Here is a 19,374-nt window from a genome sequence, read left to right as displayed (position 1 = left end):
GCAGGATATATATATGCATAAAAGCTTGCAGTACATTCATAACCCGTTGTGCCTACATGTTCTGCTGATCTTGCCTGCCTTGGGAAGTGTAGAATTCTTAATGGATATAATTGCGATTGTAAAAACTATGCCATAAACATTTGTGATAAAGAAGCGTATTTTGTTCCACTGACGCTGACAGTGGCATAGGTAGGCAGTATGTTAGGCAGGATAGGAGCACCAACTTACCAGAGTCAACAGGAGGGCGATCCAGGCTGACCTTGATAGGCTGAGGAAATGGGCGGACAAGAACCTGATGGTGTTTAACACCGAAAAATGCAAGGTTCTCCACCTTGGGAGGAAAAACCTGCAGCATGCTTATAGGTTTGGCAGTGCTACGCTGGCTAGCACTACGGATGAAAGGGACTTGGAGGTCATGATTGACCACAAGATGAACATGAACCTTCAATGTGATGCTGCTGCTAGTAAAGCAAGCAAAACACTGGTTTGCATCCATAGATGCTTCTCAAGCAAATCCCAGGATGTCATTCTCCCCTTGTACTCAGTTTTGGTGAGGCTGCAGCTGGAGTACTGTATCCAGTTTTGGGCTCCACAATTCAAAAAGGATGTGGAGAAGCTTGAGAGAGTCCAGAGAGGAGCCACGCACATGATCAGAGGTCAGGAAAACAGAGCTTATGACGAGAGGCTGAGAGCTATGGGACTCTTCAGCCTGGAAAAGCGCAGGCTCAGGCGCAATCTGATGGCCACCTACAAGTTTATAAGGGGTGTTCACCAGGATCTGGGGGAACATTTGTTCACCAGAGCGCCCCAAGGGATGACAAGGTTATAAACTCCTCCAAGACGGTTTCAGGCTGGACATAAGGAAGAACTTCTTTACTGTCCGAGCCCCCAAGGTCTGGAATAGCCTGCCATCGGAGGTGGTTCAAGCACCTACTTTGAACGCCTTCAAGAGAAATTTGGATGTTTATCTTGCTGGGATCCTATGACCCCAGCTGACTTCCTACCCTTGGGGCAGGAGGCTGGACTCGATGATCTTCCGAGGTCCCTTCCAGCCCTAATGTCTATGAAATCTCTATGAAATTATTTTTACTACTTGTATTTTACATCCTACCTATGCATTAGATATCTGTACACTTTCTTTAGTTACAATCTTTTCCTTGGAATAATATAGCACTGAGCTCCAGTACCCACTTCCATGACTGTCAGCCTTTTAGGCCTCACCTCAAGGCACCCTCCATGAATTTTATGAACGTCATGGTACCCCAGTTGACAATCACTGAGCTAGACTCTACATTCAGAAAAGTTATAGAAGCGGGCCTTCAAGCTAAAAAGGTTAAGAACCACTGCCACTAGATAAGTCTTCCACTTCAGTACCACTGTCTTCCCCATTCCTGCCCCCGGTAGGTAGCTGAAGGGGAAGAGGCAGTCCCTACCTGTGAGGCTGCTTTTGCAGGGTCTCACATGCCGGCAACTGCCCCCAGCTGCAAAGTGAGTATCTGGCCCCATCTCCACCCACTTGTGTGTCCACAGCAGAGTATGATCCTGGGAGTACAGGGGCAGCTAGCACGGGGGCTGCTGGGGGCAGAGAGGGACAGTCCTCAAAGAAGAAGTTGGGATACTCCTGGGGTACCTGGGGCAGGTGCAGGAACTGGATAGGGGGAGGAGAACATTTATCTCCTCACAAAGAGGCTGGGCAGTGTGGCACCCTGGTTGAGAATCACTGACCTTACAATTCTGCCAACCACGTTCAGTCTGATCTAAAGTGATAACTGTGAAGAACTCTGATATAGTCATGCAGAAATATACATATATACATGCAGAAATATACACACACATTTTTCTTCTTCTGTCCTTTGTCCATTGACTTCTTAACCTGTAGGTTTTTAGGACAAAGAAAAACTTCTTAATTGACTTCTTAACCTGTAGGTTTTTCTCTGTATTTGGAAAACACCTATGACCTTCCAGTACAAAATGGCAATGATACCCAGAACAATGTTGTTATCCTGCAATTTATATATCATTTTCATAAGAAGAGTCTACATACCAAAATCCATTTTCATAGGGCTAGATTTGGAGTTTATTTCCAATCTTGCCGTAAGATTTGCCTTCTAATCACTTTGTCATTCTCCATAGACATTTATACTCTTGGAAAAGGGATAAACACAGCTGTTCTGATGTGACAATACTTTAAACCCAACTTGCTATAGTTAAATCTACATCATATAAGGCAGCAGAGAATAATGCCCTTCATGGTAAGTGCATAATGTAAATCTAGTGATAACAGGATGCATTTCAATAGAGTTATATCAGGTATTAATTTGGCTCAGCAGGGCTGCATAGATGAAAGAAATGGCAGAACTTGACTCACTGACAGATACATAAATTATATTTCCATAAATTATTTTTCTAACTCTTTAGGTAGTTTAAAACACAAATGATTTGGACAATTAACTGTTATGGCCTTATTTAAAAGTACAAGCATGTATGTGAACCCATGGGAGGTGTAGGGTTTTTTGGGGACGGAATTTCTAGATCTTTGAAATGACAACAGTGATTTAAAATACATATATGACATGTTACTTACCTGAGACTTTATACTGAATGAAAAGTTTTAGCCCAAAGTAAATGTTATGTCAGACTCATACAAATAAAGAAGTAACAATAACAATAAAAGAGCAAAACACCTTTAATGCCTGTAGTATTAATACAGTCTTTTATGTGGTGTGTCTTTCTATATGTGCGCATAATGAAATCAGTGCAACCTTATGTCATAAGAGAATACCTTTAAAGTATCCCCAAACATATTGTGTTCCACCTGCTCCAGGTGTACAATGGGTTCTGTTCCACCTTTAAAAGATCAGTTTAATTAAACAACACATTCTATCAGTCCCTTTAGGCAGCCTACACTACATGCACAACTAAACCTAAAATCTAAATTAAAAGATAGTGTAACACAGGAACCAGGACACACTGAATTAAAGCTATTAAAAATTTAAAATCCATAAAAGGAAATGCTCCTTCAAACAACGCATACATAGACAGTGGAACTCACTGCTACCAGATGTTTTTAAGACCGAGAGCTTTGTAAGTCTCAAGGAGAGATTAGGCATCTATGTGCATAACAGAAAGATTTAGTTAATTATAATTCTGAAAAGCATGATGCTTCAAATCTAACTCTTAGAGATTTGGGATTAACTGAGTCTACATATCTGCCCCACATCTGCGAATGGTAGATTTCTTAAACCTTCCTCTGAGATGGCCTCATTTCCTACCTACATACTCTCGTTTGTATCATCCCATTCTTGGTCACCCTTTTCCCTTTGGTCTATCCCCTCCTTAGGCTTGGGGAAGGAAGTGACCTTCTGAATCAAGGGGCTTTCACTGTGACTTGCTCCAAAGGAAACTAATAACTAAAGATATGAATTAAGTCATTTTCCCATTACAGCCATGTCTCTGTATCAAAGACTTAATAAAGAAGAACACTGACTAATTTTAGTTAGTTTGCCTTTTCAAATGCTCTGCACAAGGAGATTGTATGCAGAGGGGAAATCGCTGAGAATCTATTTAATTATCCCTTGGAGAAGCACAGGTCTTATATTCAATTACTACTCTGCATCTCCTCCCATTATCATGTCTACTGCCACTTATGCATACCCTACAGTTCAACAGCATCTTTCCCACTCATTATTTAAATGTATCCTCTGTCTCTCCAATGATGTTTGGCTTCAGCCTCACTTCCTCCCAGCAGCAAAGTGACATTAACCAGACAATGCAGAATATGGCTATAATTAACCAGGTCTTGTTAATTTCAATTCTTTGCTCAGGCAACATGTCCAACTGAGGGACACAGGAGTAAAGCCTAGAAAACAAGAGCTGCTGTGCTTTCTTAGTTTTTTTCAAACCTTGGAGGAGAGCTCAGAGGACTCCGAACCTCATCCAAAAAACCGCAGTTTTAAAGTGTTATGTGGTCATCTTCTCTTCTCTGTTACACTTGCCTACAGTCAAAGTAAAGCCTTCCAGGTCAATGGCACTATTGATTTAAGCATGTGCGACTGACAGTAGAATTTGGAATATATTTTGAAAATGACTTGGTAGAAATGGTTTTGTGAAGGGTCTGTGCTGGTGGAGTTTCTTATCCCTGGATGATATAAAAATGAAGTCCTAACCTCTCCTGTTTATTAAAGAACCTATTCCTAAAGAGAAGATTTGGTAAACTTAATGTTGAGGGAATTGCTACCCCTTACATGCACATTCCTAGGCATCACTACAAAGTGTTATAACTACAAAATGCTACAGAAGTGCATAGCTTAATAACTGTCACTATTAGCAGATATAACAATATACAAGGCATCCTGACAAAAGATTAATAGCAGGGGTGCTGGACTGCAGGCTAAGCAAAGTAACCAAATGAGTAGATGTCATGAAGATTATCCTCATTTGATGCTGTTTCATTTGCCTCCTTTCTGCCTAATCTTTCCCAACTGAGACACAAAGCAGTTTTTTTCAAATTCTCGAAGTAGAAGCTCTACCTGGTGAGGTACAAGAGAATCACCACTCGCTGTCTGCAGCAGCGACATCTTCTTTCAAAGTGTTCAGCCACTTGTCAGGATACTGCATTACATGGCAAGCTATCAAAGACATGGCACATGTCATGCCAAACCTGGGCATATTCTGCTAAGAGATCACTATTTCTTCAAACTGCAGTAGTGTCTAGGATCCCCAGGATAAAGAACCAGGGTCTCATTGGGTGTGGCCCTTACAGAACAGAAAGATATGGCTTATTCACTTAACTTCATCCTCCACATTCTATTCCCATACAAAGGATTGTTCATCCACAGGTTGCACACTGTATACATCTACACTGTAACCTCTTTGGGGCAAGGGCTGTACACTTAATGTGTTTTTCCAGTGTCTAGCTTAATAAAGCTCTGCCTCTGACTAGAGCCTTGAGGTGCTACCATACTACAATTCATATCTGCATGAGCGCACTTACACACACTTGCACGTGCACACACACACAATGTTAAATGATCTTCAACATCGCAAAGTCAAACCTTCAAAAGTTGGGAAATGTCGGAACTAAGTTTGCCTATGCAACATTAATAGAGCATCAGTTCATTAGGATATGGTGTTTAACTACACGATCACACATTTATTTCACAGGATCTTTGCCTCATTCAGTCTACAAGATGGGCAGCACTTGGTTAATGAGCAATTACTCAATATTTACTTTATTCATTGTTCAACACATGCCTTATTTACTGCACATTAGTCAAACCCTGTTTGGAATGCAGAATCATTAATTTCCTTATGAGATTTTCTATGGCACATGTCATTACAATATCTGAGTGCCTCACAAATGTTAATTAATTTATGTTCAAAACCACGCAGTGAAGTAAAATGATAGTGCTCTCCTGCTTTCATGCACAGAGAAATGCATGTCAAAAATACCCACTATTCTGAGCACCAGATTTCAGATAGTTCAGTTCTGGTTTCTCAAGGTACATTAACTATACTTCCACACCACTTCGGAGCTCCACCCATTCTTTTCTGCTCTGCAAGCTTCAAACTTGGAACTGAGGACTTAAGGATACTCTGGGGACGATTCGCCACCACTGGTATCAAGTAAACCAGAAACTGAGATCTTGAGAGCTGTTGCTAGGCTTGTCCTTGTAGCATTCTCACGCTCCATTTGGGATCTGGAGAATGCAGTTTAGGAGGAGGTAGGTGGCTGCCTATTTTTTAGCTGCAGCCTCAAGAGGAGCACAGTCAGTGTAGATATATGCCCTTAGCTGAGGAAGTCTAATAAGTCTCCAGTGAACACATGCTTATAAATTAGCTAAGAATGAGCAGATATAGTTTCAAGGACAGTGAAAGGCTCATTGGTAGTCCCAGGGCAAACCCTATGCCAAATTTCAAGCACACTCCTTGAAACATTAAGGAACCAAAGCTTCTCAAATAAAGGGTTATACATTTTTTTAAATATGGGCAAAAGAGCACATTTTCCCCCAGTCTCATTCCTGGAATGGGTTGATTCCTCCCCCAATATTTAAAAAAAAAAATCATCCTTAGGTACATAACTGGTATGAAAACATTGAACCCAAAAAAATTATGTTTGGCAGAGTTATAAGAAACTGACAACAGGTTCTCATGAGAAGCACTAAGCAACCTTAATTGCAATGGGTGTTGTCAGCCTTACATATAATGATGATGATAATGTCTTCAGTCCTGAATTACAAACTTTTAAAGCAACTCAGAACTGCATCTGTGGGCCTTCTGAACTACAAAACTTACTTGTTCATGCTTAAATAATTTACTTGACAAAGGCTGCACATATGTTGCTTTTCATTTTGTTTTAACTATTTTCTATGCAGATGTACATTAAAATTAAGAGGCATAATTTTTACAAGGATTTTAAGAGTTGTAAATCAAACACTAAGTGGCAAGGTCTGGGAAAGAGCTAGAAATATGCTGTGTAACCTTGGACACATCCATACATGTGCTTTAACGCGCAGTAGCCTACTGTACTGTGCATTAAAGCTTCACAGCAAAAACTGTGCTAATAGTAAAATTAGGCTACTGAGCATTAAGCTTCACTGAAAAAACATGTACTTTTGCTACTGCACATTAGGGAAGTCTAATGCACATATACATTAGAGGTACTAAATTTAATTCACAATAGCAAAAGTGCATTAATGAACATGTAGATGCAACCCTTTTTAAGGATCTCAAGTCTGTCTCTCTCCTTTTCCTCTGTTCCAAGAGAAAGATAGAATAACCTATTTCCCACTTTTGATATTGAAAATGTACAGTCTTATTGAAAAGAAAGAATGATTCATTCAATATTCTGAGAAATTTTGCAATTTTCATAATGAGAAAGTAGGAATACAAAGTTGGGAAAACTACAAAACACCACAGGTTTAATTTAGCAAACCTTATTTTCCTCAGTAACACTTACTCACAGGACCCACTGAACTAAATCTCTAAGACCTTCCTCGGTCTCTGTTGAGAACTTTTTGAAAACTTCAGCAGCCCTAAACAAAACTATCCCTGTAAACAAGGATTTGCAGGACTATAGAAGAACACTGAAGAATTGCACAAAGTGGGATTGCCCCCCTGCATGGTTATGGGAATATGTCCTTGATTGTAAGCATAGGATGTAGTTGTTAAATCCATGTTGCAACTTTAACCCTGTTTCATTCATGGTTGACAGTATGAAGATTTAGCTCATTGTATCCTCACAGTAGCATAGGGAGGTAACAATTACAGCATAAAAATGGATGGACACTCCTAAAGTAACTCCCCTACCCTTTTAAAATGATTAAAAGCTACCTCTGTCTACAGCCCAGAGATTGCATTTTTTAATAGTGTCATTTCTAAGTACTTTAACTTCACAAAAGGAAATTTAGAAAGTGTTTTTATTTTAAGCTATAACAAACAACAAGAGATTTCCTGATCAGAAAAGTACAGAAGATTTACAAAACTGTAAGAGAAGGAAGGAAACTGAACCACAGAAATAACATGCAGCCATATGCAGCTGATAGGACATGCTGTTGGTCAGGGTGAAGCTATTTGACATTCTACTATATTCACAAAGCCATCAGTCAAACACGTCTACACCAGAGAATTTCTCATTTGGGGAGGGTGGTCACCTCAAGTAAGAAACCAAATTATGCCTCTGCCTACACATGATTTCTTCCCCTAAATTAAAAGCAACAGAAAAATGTTGAAAGTGTCATCCTAACCTAATGACAACATGGATAATTTGCCTTTACAGTACATATAGGCTACCTATACACATGCGGGGGGAAGGCGGGGGAGTGGTTCCTAGAGAGCCAATCTAATTAAAATACCACACTGACAGATGTATTAAGCGCCTGCACATTTAAAAATGGCTGTAGAATGTTTTAAATAAATTTGGTTAAAGTTGCCCAGTGGCCATTTTTAAACCCAAAGGTCTTATACATGTGACACTGTGATGATGCTAGAGCATTCTAATTAGAATGTGGAGCAGACTCAATAAATCAAGCCTGCTCTAACACGTTCTAATTAGAATGCATCAGAGCACATGTATAGACACCCATACTTAGTAGATATGCCAGAAACTACTGCCAGCTATTGATATGATTCACATTCCATAGCTGTGGTGTTTGGACATTGGAATTGCGGTTAGATGGACTATAGAGCTGTATTGCAGAGCTATACAGCTATATACATACATCAGTTTACGGTTCTTTAACTGGAAGTGTTCCAAAACACCAACTATACTTATGTTAATACCAAATATTTACAGCACTGTCACTTCAAAAGTCTGGCAGACTCATGGCTTCTTACGCACCACTTGCAGTCACCATTTTCTCCGGCAGTGTAAATCCCCACAGCCATTTTGAAGCTTTAAGTGTGTCATTTGTGTTGGAAAAGCATGTTCAGCCTTGCCAAAAATGGACGTTTAATCTCAAGTAATGGCTATGGGGACCTGCTCTTTTCCCTAGCTGCAGACTGAAGGTGGAGGCTGCTTTTAACACAGGGATCAGCAGGGGTCTTTGTTTGAGTGCCATAAATGCAAAATCAATATTTTCTGAGACTTCTGAGATTTTTTTGGAATGTGAAAGGAACTTTTGCTGCTAATGTTCAAAGATGTTGTGGCATAGAAAGCCCCATGCCTTTTCTCCTTTTTCCCCCAAATGAATTTTATTTCTTTTTTGTTCCTTCACTCTGCTTTTGTTCCTCACATTTTGCCCCATTTTCTTCCTTCCCAGCTTTTTTGTTTCCTTGAAAATTCCTTTCACATCCTTCCTCCCTGCTCTCCTCTCCTTTTCAGTCTTCTTGTTCTACCTCACTGTTCAGTTCTCTATGCAAGTGAAGCAGGAAAGTGAAATGCCCAAGACTGATGGTGAATACTTCCTCTACATTTTCCCATTGGCAAATTGTGAAGGGAAATCAAATAAAGTGACAGGGGAGAGGAACAGAGGCTCCTCATTGTGCCAGTATAGTGACTTGGCCTACCACACTCTTTATAAGTGCATCATCCTTATTTTCAGGCATGGTATCTTCAGGTTTTAATCTGGAAACAGCCTCATAGCCATAAGAAGCATATAAGAAATCCTTGTTCGGTGAAAGTAAAGATACATGTAATTTATAGAACATAAAATTTAAGTACACTGTGAAGGAAAACCATCAAACTGACACCTGGAGTTTTAACAATGCTATCAGAACACATTTGTGCTTCACTCTATTCTTATAGTACCATTTGGACACTGTTGATTGTTGTATTCATGGGCAGGATTCACAAAAGACACCCAAAGGTATGTCTACACCAGGGGTGCTCAACCTATGGCCTGCAGGACAGGCCAAATGCTCAACCTCCAGCCCACGCACCCATTGCATCTGGCTGACAGGGTAGAGATATTTGCATCTGGCCCGTGTGTAGGAAAATTAGACAGTAGGGGAGCAATGGCCATTAATAATACCACCCTTACTTGCTGCCAAATTCCCATGCCCCCTCCCCCCACACAGCCAGATTGGGGCCAGGCCACAACCCCTTCCTCCTGTGCAGAAGTAGGGCTGTGCCAGGCCCCCTTCTCCTTGCATGGATGGATCAGGGCCAAGCTGCTCCCCACTTCCCTCCCACAGTGATCCAACCTACAGATGGAGCAGGCACTGACCAGGATAAAGATTGGGTACCACTAGTCTACGCCAACGATTTTCAATTAGTGCACCATGGGTAGGTTGTGCAAACACCTACACATGATTCATAAAACAAACCCAGAGATTTCCAATAGGAAATCAATACTGTCAAAAATATTCTGCTCTGCTGTAATCTTTCTGAGTTCTTTGGAACAGAACAACTGCCCCATTATTTTTCCATAATCAACATTCAAATGAAAGTTTAGAGCCATTTTCTGAGGGGAGCCTTCAGCTTAGCGAAGAGTGCCTTGACTCTAAAAAGGTTGAGTATCACTGACACACCATGTCAAAAGATAGTAGGGATTACTGTTGTAAACATGTACTCACTCATTCCATCCCACTCTGCATAAGCCAAAAAACACATCATATAGCCACTTCTTGACATGAGGGCCACTCTCATGTTCATAGTCTTGGACATGCTCATGCGAGGTGCTCCAAGATATCTTTTAGGCACACAACACACGTGAAGCAGGAGAAAGTGGCGGTGGGTATTTCCATAGCAGTGTTCCTTAGCACCAGCTGACACAGGCCTAATTAATGAAGGGCCAAAAGTCCCAGTCCTGCCCTGTGGCTTTCTATGTGAATATTAATCTTGCTGTGCAAGTGTACACTGCCTTCTAGATTGAAAAGTTATCTTCACCAGGTATTAACATGCCTGAAAAGCTTCTATTTGCTTATTTTTCTAAGCAGGAAAGCAATATTTTGTATTTCTATTTATCTCTGAGTATGTGTGTGTATCTCTGCAAATATTCAGTTATGTGATATATGAGTGACCATGTACAATACAAACTAAAAATGCTATCATAAAAAAAAAAATCAATACTTTGCAGAATTCTTACCTTATTGCACTCGCAGATAAGTGGCCATAGGAACCACTAGCTGAAGAACTGCTACGAGAATTATTGAGAATTGTGACCAAGGAGTTTGGAGATGTTCGTATCATGGTCTGAAGGTCAAAACTATGATCAGACAAGGGCGATATGGACAGTGTACGCTTTCGGCTTGGTCTAGCTGACAGCCTTGGACTTGGAAACCTGGCGCCTGTTATGTAAACAAAAATAATTATCCACCACAGCACTCTACCCCATTTATTTATTATTACTGGCGATGGCTATAAAGAATCACAAAACACCAACATGATGCTCTTTCCACTTGTGATCTACTGGCTACAATTGAGGAAAATTAGGAAGAAAAATTTATCTTCCTGTGGCTTACCTCAGGGGAGCTCTGTTTATTAATGTGCAAGCAAAATGATAAATTGCTAAACAAAAGGAAAAGACTTTTATGTGTTATCCTTCTCATTTCTGGTGATTTATGAATCTGATGGCTGCTTAGACATTCACATCATTAATTCAACCACAAGCGATGAGATAGTAGTTCAGATCTGAGCTACCAGCCAACCCAAACCCCTGCCACTTCAATTCAAACAGCCAAAAATAGACTTCTAAAATACAAAATAGAGATTAAGATGCAGCTTTTCCTTTGCTAATCAGAAAGCCACATGGCCAAGGCTGGATGCAAAAATAAAAAGGAGCAGGATGTAAAAATAAAAAAGATGGCAAAAGTAATGTTAGCAACTTTTCTATCAACAAAAGTAATCAATTTGACATTCACAGCATTAGGCTATGAAACATTAGGATTTTATTTTAATTTTTCAAGCATTTAAAGATGTGCGGGGGGGGAGAAGGGGAAGGGATGCATCTACATCTATATAGGTCTCTATTTTTTTTTACCATAGGTTTAACTATTCAAAGCAGCATATGGGATTCAGCCACACACCTTCCATTAAAAGGAACAGATAATGAATGGTTAAGTTCTGTGCACAGCTTAACCATAAAGTTTATCCCTTCCTTGATATGCAGCCACAACTCCCAAATCTGTGAACATTGATTCATTTCCATCTCCATATAATTTTAACAAAAGTTCTAGAGCTGAAGTATTTGCTTTAAGAATACCACCACCTCCATATTTTATGCTAATAACCTTAATCAGAAAAAAAGGATTGTGTCATGGAAATTTCATGTCCACTGCTTTGCATCCTTTCAGTTCAAGTCCTATTCTTCTAAGAACTCTTAGATAGCTTGAGGTTCTGTGCAAGCAGTCAACGACTAGTCACAGATTTCTCTTCTGGCTCTTTTTCTCTTTCCTTATGCTTCTTCCCACCTGGTGCTAAATACTGTGGTTCACTGGGACACTTAGACTTGTTTATGACATATGAGTGCTATTGACAGCAATGGGACTATTCATGGGCATTAAATTAAGGAAATTTTTGAGTACACAGATTCCAATTAATAATTTTTTTTTTTTATAAACAGCGGATATAGGAGAGTTGTTCTTTTCCTGGATCCTCTGAAGTTCTTTGTCTACTTATCTTATATCTTCTGTGGATTCCCAACTATATTCATTTGAAGGGTGCATAATCTAAAGCATCTCTTGACCATGACTGGTGGTTTTACTCACGTGTGGCTTCAACTGCAAAGATATATCAGTTCCACTTACCAACCACCTGCAGAACTCAACAACTGCAGCAAATCCATGGTATGTACCATGATTCTCTCCTGACTCTATGATTCCCATTGCTTTCCTCCTAATTCTTCTACTTTTATTCTGTTTAAAGGGCAAAATGGCACTGAATAATGAGGCTTGCCTCAATTTTCATTGCTGCATTGTTTTCACTTTACTTTTTTCCTTTGGCATCTCTGTGGGACACTCCTCTTTCTGTGTATTCAGCCAAATATTATACTTGATATTTGATGTTATTACTTCAAATTTTAAAGCATTTTTAAAGGTACAACAAACTTGTTTATGTTATCTGTTTTGTCTCTCTCTTTATGAGCTTCCTACTGTACTGTGTGTCAATTAGCTACTTTAGTAAGTACAGTGCCCTGAAACTTTGAAAGGCTGATATGAGAAGTGGCAATAAAAAGTTGTTGTGTATTTAGTAAGCACATACAAGATCCAAGATAAAGCAATAATTAAATCATAATATTCTGTACTCATTATAGAACTTAAGCTACAGGCCAGATCTGCAGCTAATGTAAATTAGTACAGTTCAACTAAAGTCAGTGGAGTCATGTCAGTTTGCTTCAGATGATCATCTCAATCATAGTGCTTTGGAAATGAGTAAACGCTATTACACTACCTCCATTTTACTGAGGGGATATCAGAAGCACATTTATTCTGGTCATACAACAAATGGGACAGGGAAAAGGACCCCTGTGCATCATCCCACTAATGATCTGTGGGGAAGGAGGAAGGTGGGTAGGGCTGGGGCTGCTTTCCAGCTGGGGGGTGTGTGGGGCTTGGGGCCCGGGGCCACAATGCATGGCTGCAGGACCCCAGCAAGTAGCGGGATGGGCTCCCGGGTGGCTTGTCTAGGGGACTGGAGGGTGGGGCTGGCTCCCTGCTGCAGCGCGCACTCCCGAGCGGGGCAGGGAGGACCTGCGCCCCCCAGATCTGTGTGTGGGGCAGGCAAGGGCTGAGGGCGTGGACTCCCGCCCTGCTGCCCTCACCTGGGGCCTCCGCAGCCTGGTGGGCATGACCCAACACGGCAAGCCACAGAGGGGCCATACAAAGAAGCTGCTTGCTATCGTGAGCTTCACGCTGCCCAGGCGATGCACCTCCTGTGCATGGAGCTGCTTTGAGGGCAGTGGCGCAGGGTTGCACCCCTCATTGCATCCCCACACACAGGAGGCGCGTCGCCAGGGCAGCACGGAGCTCACAGTGGTGAGCAGCTTCTCCGCATGGCCCCACTGTGCCCTGCCACACTGGCCCCTTAGTTGGCCTCTCTAATACCTGCACCAGGTCCTAGATGCCTGTGCATTGTTGTATTACCCTCCCAGCAAATGTCAGAGTGACTGAAGTCCCCCATGAGACTCAGGGCCTGTGACTGGGAAACTTCAGCTAGCTGTTTGAAGAAAGCCTCATCCACCAATTCCTCCTGGTCTGGTGGTCTATAACAGCCCCCCCCATGACATCACCCTTGTTTCTCTCCCCTCTGACCCTAACCCAGAGACTTTCAACAGACCTATCTCGTTTCGTACTGGAGCAATGAGCAATCATACAGCTTTTACATAAAGCACAACTCCTCCCCTGTGATCACTCCTCTTCTCCCCTGCCTGTCCTTTCTGAACAGTTTATACCCGTTCAGGACAGTGCTCTGGTCATGCGACCCATCCCACCAAGTCTCTGTTATTGCAGTCAAGTCATAGTTCCATGACTGTGCAAGGACTTTCAGTTCTTCCTGCTTGCTTCCCAGGCTCAATGAATTCATATACAGACATCTGAGGTAACTAGCCAGTTGCCCTACTTTCTCAGGAAGGCCTTCACTGTTGCCCCTTCCTGCCTGTGCTTCCTCCAGGTCCCTTGCTTCCACACTTACCTCAGGGCTTTGATCTCCATCCTGTGGCGGACCTAGTTTAAAGCCCTCCTCACTAGGTTAGGGGGACTGTCTGTGATGATGCTCTTCCCTTTCTTTGTCAGGTAGATCCCAACTTTCTTAGCAATCCTTCTTGGAACAACATCCCATGGTCAGAGACGCCAAAGCCCTGCTAGTGACACCATCTACAAAGCCATGCATTGATCTGCAGGATGTATCTGCTTCTTCCCAGGCCCGTCCTCTTGACTAAAGGGATTGAGAAGAACAGCACCTGAGTCCCTGTCCCTTTCACCCAGAGCCCTGTAGTCACTTTTGATCTGTTCAGGGTCTCCCCTGGCAGTATCACTGGTGCCCACTGGATAAGCAGTATGGGGTAGCAGTCAGAAGGCCAGACAAGTCTCAATAATTTTTCCATGACATCTTGGATCCGGGCCCTGGACAAGCAGTAGACCTCCCAAGACAACAGGTTAGGCCAGCAGATGGATGCCTCTGTCCCCCACAGAAGACAGTCTCCAACTACCACCACCTGTCACTGCTTTTTGTTGGCAGTGGTCTCAATTCTATCAACTTTGGGGAAGCCTGGGCTGGCATATTCCACCAACAGAATGTGCTCCTCCTCCTCTGATGCAATGGTTCCATATCTGTTATCTCTTATTATTACTTCTGTTATCTCCATAGCTCTGACTGGAAGTTAGGCTGCCTGCTAAGTGACCATAAGCATGGTTGGGGTTTGCTTCTTCCACAGTCAGAGCCTCAACTCAGTTTAGCATCAGAACCATTTGAACTATGACACCAAATCCTTAAGCCCCATATACTAAATAAGTGTCACCTACATCTGAACTAGTTCTTCAGGTCCTGAAGAGATGGCTACTGAGTACTCAGTGTGCACTCCAGACTCCCCAAAAATGCACACTTTTCTCCTCTCCCTTTCCCCTCTGAAGAGAACCATCTCTTCATTCTCTACCACTGTCCTAAGTTATACTCTGGCTCTTGTAAAAGGTCTCCCTCCCCCAAATCCTCTCTAAACCTCCCTCTTCTTCTCCAATTGCTGTTAGCAGCCACTCTGCTCTTCAGAACAAAGCCAGTCTAGGCTCCATGCCAGAACATCCCAACCTCTCATTCTGGAGAGATGACAGCTGTGGCTGTAGTTGAAGAGGTGGGAAATATTAAGCGAAGTGGATGTATAGCAGGGAGCCTAAACTCAGCCTGATTATTTGATAGCCAACAACCTTTTCTTCTCCTTGGGACAATTCCTTGATGGTTACCTCACCTAGATATGGAAGACAGTCAGCCTTCATCATTCACTTGGGATCTGGCCAATTTCCTGAGGGTCAATAGTTTTTGCATGTAAATGAAACATTCCTGTTGTATAGTAGAAGATGATAATTATAGCTGAATGAGAGCTCTACAGGATTCGATAATGGAAGAGTGGGTTTGGCTTCAAACAAGGACGCAACTTTCAAAATGGAAAATACAATTAAGCGGAATTACTGTTTTCCTGGTCTTCACAGTTTAATTAGGTTTTAAATACTTAAATTTTTTTAAATGTGAAATAACCATTTATTATACTGCAAAATGTTTTAAACCATTCATTTAGCATAATATCATTCTTAATTAGTATATAACTATAAAAAGAAAAAGACTACAATTAATAAGCATCCCTGACTGTTAAAATAAACTTTTCAGCTTTGCCTAGGCATTTATTTTAAACACAAACACTTCAGCATTTATTTAGCAATTTGAAATATTTATCTATCTATGGTATTCTTTCAGTGAACATTACATTCCATCCTCTTCATAAAATTCTTGGAAACCAAATATGTAGGGCCAATGATTCACTAGAAACTTTATTTGCCATCCGCACAAAGCACTGAAAAACCATCAACTTTGGCAGTGAGTAAAAATGGAAGATAGATTTTGGAGCTCTACTGCATGGAAGACATAATTGCATAAGAATATGGAGTGGAAGTTATAATAAAAGAAAGTGTAAGAGCATACAGTAAAGATTTGAGTCAATGACCAAAAATCAAAGCAAGCACGATTCATAAAAATCTGATTTCTTGGATACAGTTTATTTCTAAAATATGAGATATCAATCAGTACTTTAGAAAACAGAATACCACATACTGCAAATCTGTTCATTAACTTTATTTCTGAATTGAAATGTTTAGCACCTCTCAATTATTTATGAAACAGTTTTTAGATGTACATAACTTCACTTCTTTAAATTAAATTTCTTCACACAGGTCCAAGGTGTTGGTCTTTACCGAAAGCTGTGTACATGACACGGTTGAATTAAAAAAAATAATAATTAGAATTGTGTTAAATTCAATGGTTTTTGGTTCACAGGCATCAGAAGAAATTTGGTTTTAATGTTATGGAAGTATATATTGTGAGTTTTGTCTTGGTTTCTAAACTGATAAATCTCTTACTGACATAGAAGTGAAACAAATGGCTCTACCAGTCAAAACACATATCACTTGGAACAGATTAAATATGGTTTATACTGAGTGGTTCAAAAGTGCACCTTGAAAATCAAGTGCTATTCTTAACTGGTTCACTGCAATGTATGGACCCCAACATATAACATGGGTCTGATTGGTCCTCCAGGCATTCCACACAGCATCCCTCCCAACGACCCTCCCCCCAGAGTTACTGAGGGTAAACAGCATGAATACTGTAAGCTGAAGATTTAGAATTATCTTATATTGCAGCAGTATCCAAACACCTCAGTCAGGATTATGACTGCATTATAGTAAGAACTGTTTAAAAACAGGGGAAAAAAACAGTTCTAGAATTTAAGTAGCATTCAATCATCAAGGTGGTAATTTTTCAGAAAGTTGTAAGTACCTAAAAAGGGATGAGGGTGACATTTCTTCCCAACAAAACTTACAGTATAAATAAGTGCTGCCACTGTTGAGCTGGAACATAGCTCCATTTTCTCCCCTAGTTATATGTAGATATAATTAAAATACACTATAAAATAAGTATGGTCTGAGAATGGTCAAGAAGAAAAGAGAAAATCTGTGCAGAAACCCAAGTAAAAAATCTGTTTAGTGCCAGAACATCCTGCAGAAATAGCCACAAAAAGGCTTGTAGCATTCAAGAAGATCAAGTTAAACTCCAAACCTCTGAAAGAAGGACACGGGAGGAGGAAGTGATGTAGTCAAGGATCCAAAGACAATCTTGGCCCTATTCCTTTCTAATACACCAAAAAGTCTTGGTAGATTAGGCTCCAGTCCATGCAGAAACTCTTAAACCTCTGCACAAGATCAAGCACATTGACTACTGCCCTACTAAGGTTCTCCAACACCACAAACAAGGATATTCCTCATATTGCATACAATGCACTCATCTGTTCTGTATATTGTTGTTATTATTTGTATTAATCTAGAGGCTCCAAAATAGATCACTGTGCTAGATGCTGTATGCACATACACTTAAGAGACAACTGCCATTTTGTAAATAAAGAACAGTCTCTCTTTGTCTTTGTTTAGTTGTTGTGTGGAATAAATGAGAAGGGGTCTTTCAGTGGATTGAGTCAGTTACCTTCTCAGAATTTGATTAAAGAGATAATGAGGGAAACTATCAATTTCTTTTTCATTCTCTGTGACAAGACGGTGGGGAAGGACAACTTTTAAGATCACTATAAAAACCCTTGAGAAGAGAGATCCATACAAATGACATAGTTTTGCATTGATCACAGCATTTAGCTATTAAATGTAAACATAGGCATTCATAATGTTAAAAAGCATCTTAATATCGCCTTTCTGCTAATTGTTTTGTTTCTCTTTTCTAATCTAAAATTCTGACAAAGAAGAAAGGGGTTTTCTTTAGCATGATGAATGATAGGACATTCAGATTCCTACTTAATGACAATTAATTTGCTGTATACCCATGCAAGTTAAGATAGTTTTAATTAGTTTTTACAAAGTAAAAGGGTAACTTCATCTCCTATTAAGATAAAAGCAGTTATTGCCTGACTGAAAACATTTTCATCAAACACAGAAGGTGAGCCTAAGTGACCTTCTTAGGATTCGCTCTCACTTTAATTCTCTATTTACTGTTTAAAAATAACGCATTTGCATAACATTGCTACATATTTTTGCCTTTAGCACCACAATAATTCCTCATTGAAAAGTTGCTGTTTTAATTAATTTCAAATGCCTGATCTCAACTTTAAAAACAAACACAAACAAATTAAATAGGTTATAATAAATATCCGTGTGTCCAAATCCAGTGACAGGAAATGTTCCTATTTGTGAATATGGTTAAGGCACTCTTTTATGAATGAAGTTATCAGCAGTGAAGGCCAATATTCTCCCTTTATCTAAGAAGGGGTAATGCAGTTGTGATGTTAAAGCTGGGTTTTTTATGAATATTAGAGCACTGTCTCTCTTCTAGTCTTTACTTACATTAATAGATTCTGCAGTGTTGCTGCCATTATTTGTATAAGTTTTTCAGTGTCCGGTCTTAGGATTTCATAGAATGCCCATCATCATAGTAGCTAAGTACTGCACAGGAAAATTACAATAGATCTCCACGTCAGTCTGGAGTGTGCCCACTCTCTGTATAGCACTTTGAGACTCAAGGTTTTATATTGGGTGGATCAAAGTCTCAATTAGATCCACATATGATAGTTCCATTGACCTCAACAGAGCTACAAAGTGGAAGCAATTGCATTTATGTAACCAGAAATGTGCGTAATACCAACTGCTTTAAGTTGCTATGGACATATTGTATTTACCTGAATCCAAGATGACTCTGAATTTAAGATTCTATATTGTTATAATTTTCCATGTAAAGAATCTTATTATTGGAGGGTTGTCTTAATTTTTTCCCCCATTGCTGCAATAGGGAAAGCAGTGAAAGGAGGGAAGGCTGCAAAGGGGGCTATGGGGAAGTTAAGTGGCCTGACCCCTCCTCCTCATCCCCCACACCTTGCTCCCTGTGGCCTGTGTCCCCACCTGCACTACTTCCCCCTCCTGATGCCTGCCTCCCCCAAGGTGCCCGCACCCCCTGTTTCTGCCCTTCTGCTGGCTCTGCCCCTCTGCCAGTCCCTCAGCACCTCTGCCCCTCCTCTCCCACCCACACCATTGCTTACCCTCTGGCTCTGTCACTGGCATGGTCTTGGCCCTGCTACAGCCCTTAGCCCTGTTCTAGCCCCAGCCTGGCCATGCAGCAGCTAGTGCAGTGGCAGCAGCTCCCACTCAGCCCTGAACCCTGACCTGAGACTGAAGCTGCTGCTACTGCCACCGCTGCTGCATGGCTGAGCTGGAGCATGTACTCTGTGCTCTGGACCGCAGCAG

The 19,374-nt window shown here is 40.9% G+C and overlaps 1 protein-coding gene across 5 annotated transcripts in view; it reads right to left on the bottom strand.

Moving 5' to 3' along the window:
• Positions 1 to 19,374, bottom strand: part of GLI3 (GLI family zinc finger 3) — a 277,052-nt gene that overhangs the window by 63,627 nt on the left and 194,051 nt on the right. For all 5 annotated transcript variants that reach the window (XM_025200050.1, XM_025200054.1, XM_025200051.1 and 2 more), the window contains one exon: positions 10,527 to 10,728. In XM_025200050.1, the coding sequence (XP_025055835.1) occupies positions 10,527 to 10,728 (202 nt within the window). The remainder of the gene's footprint in view (positions 1 to 10,526; positions 10,729 to 19,374) is intronic.

This window comes from Alligator sinensis, unplaced genomic scaffold (assembly GCF_000455745.1).
Source record: "Alligator sinensis unplaced genomic scaffold, ASM45574v1 scaffold254_1, whole genome shotgun sequence".
In the NCBI taxonomy this organism is placed as follows: domain Eukaryota; kingdom Metazoa; phylum Chordata; order Crocodylia; family Alligatoridae; genus Alligator; species Alligator sinensis.
The sequence above is the reverse complement of the archived record's forward strand: the minus strand, read 5'-3'. Positions and strand labels throughout refer to the sequence as shown.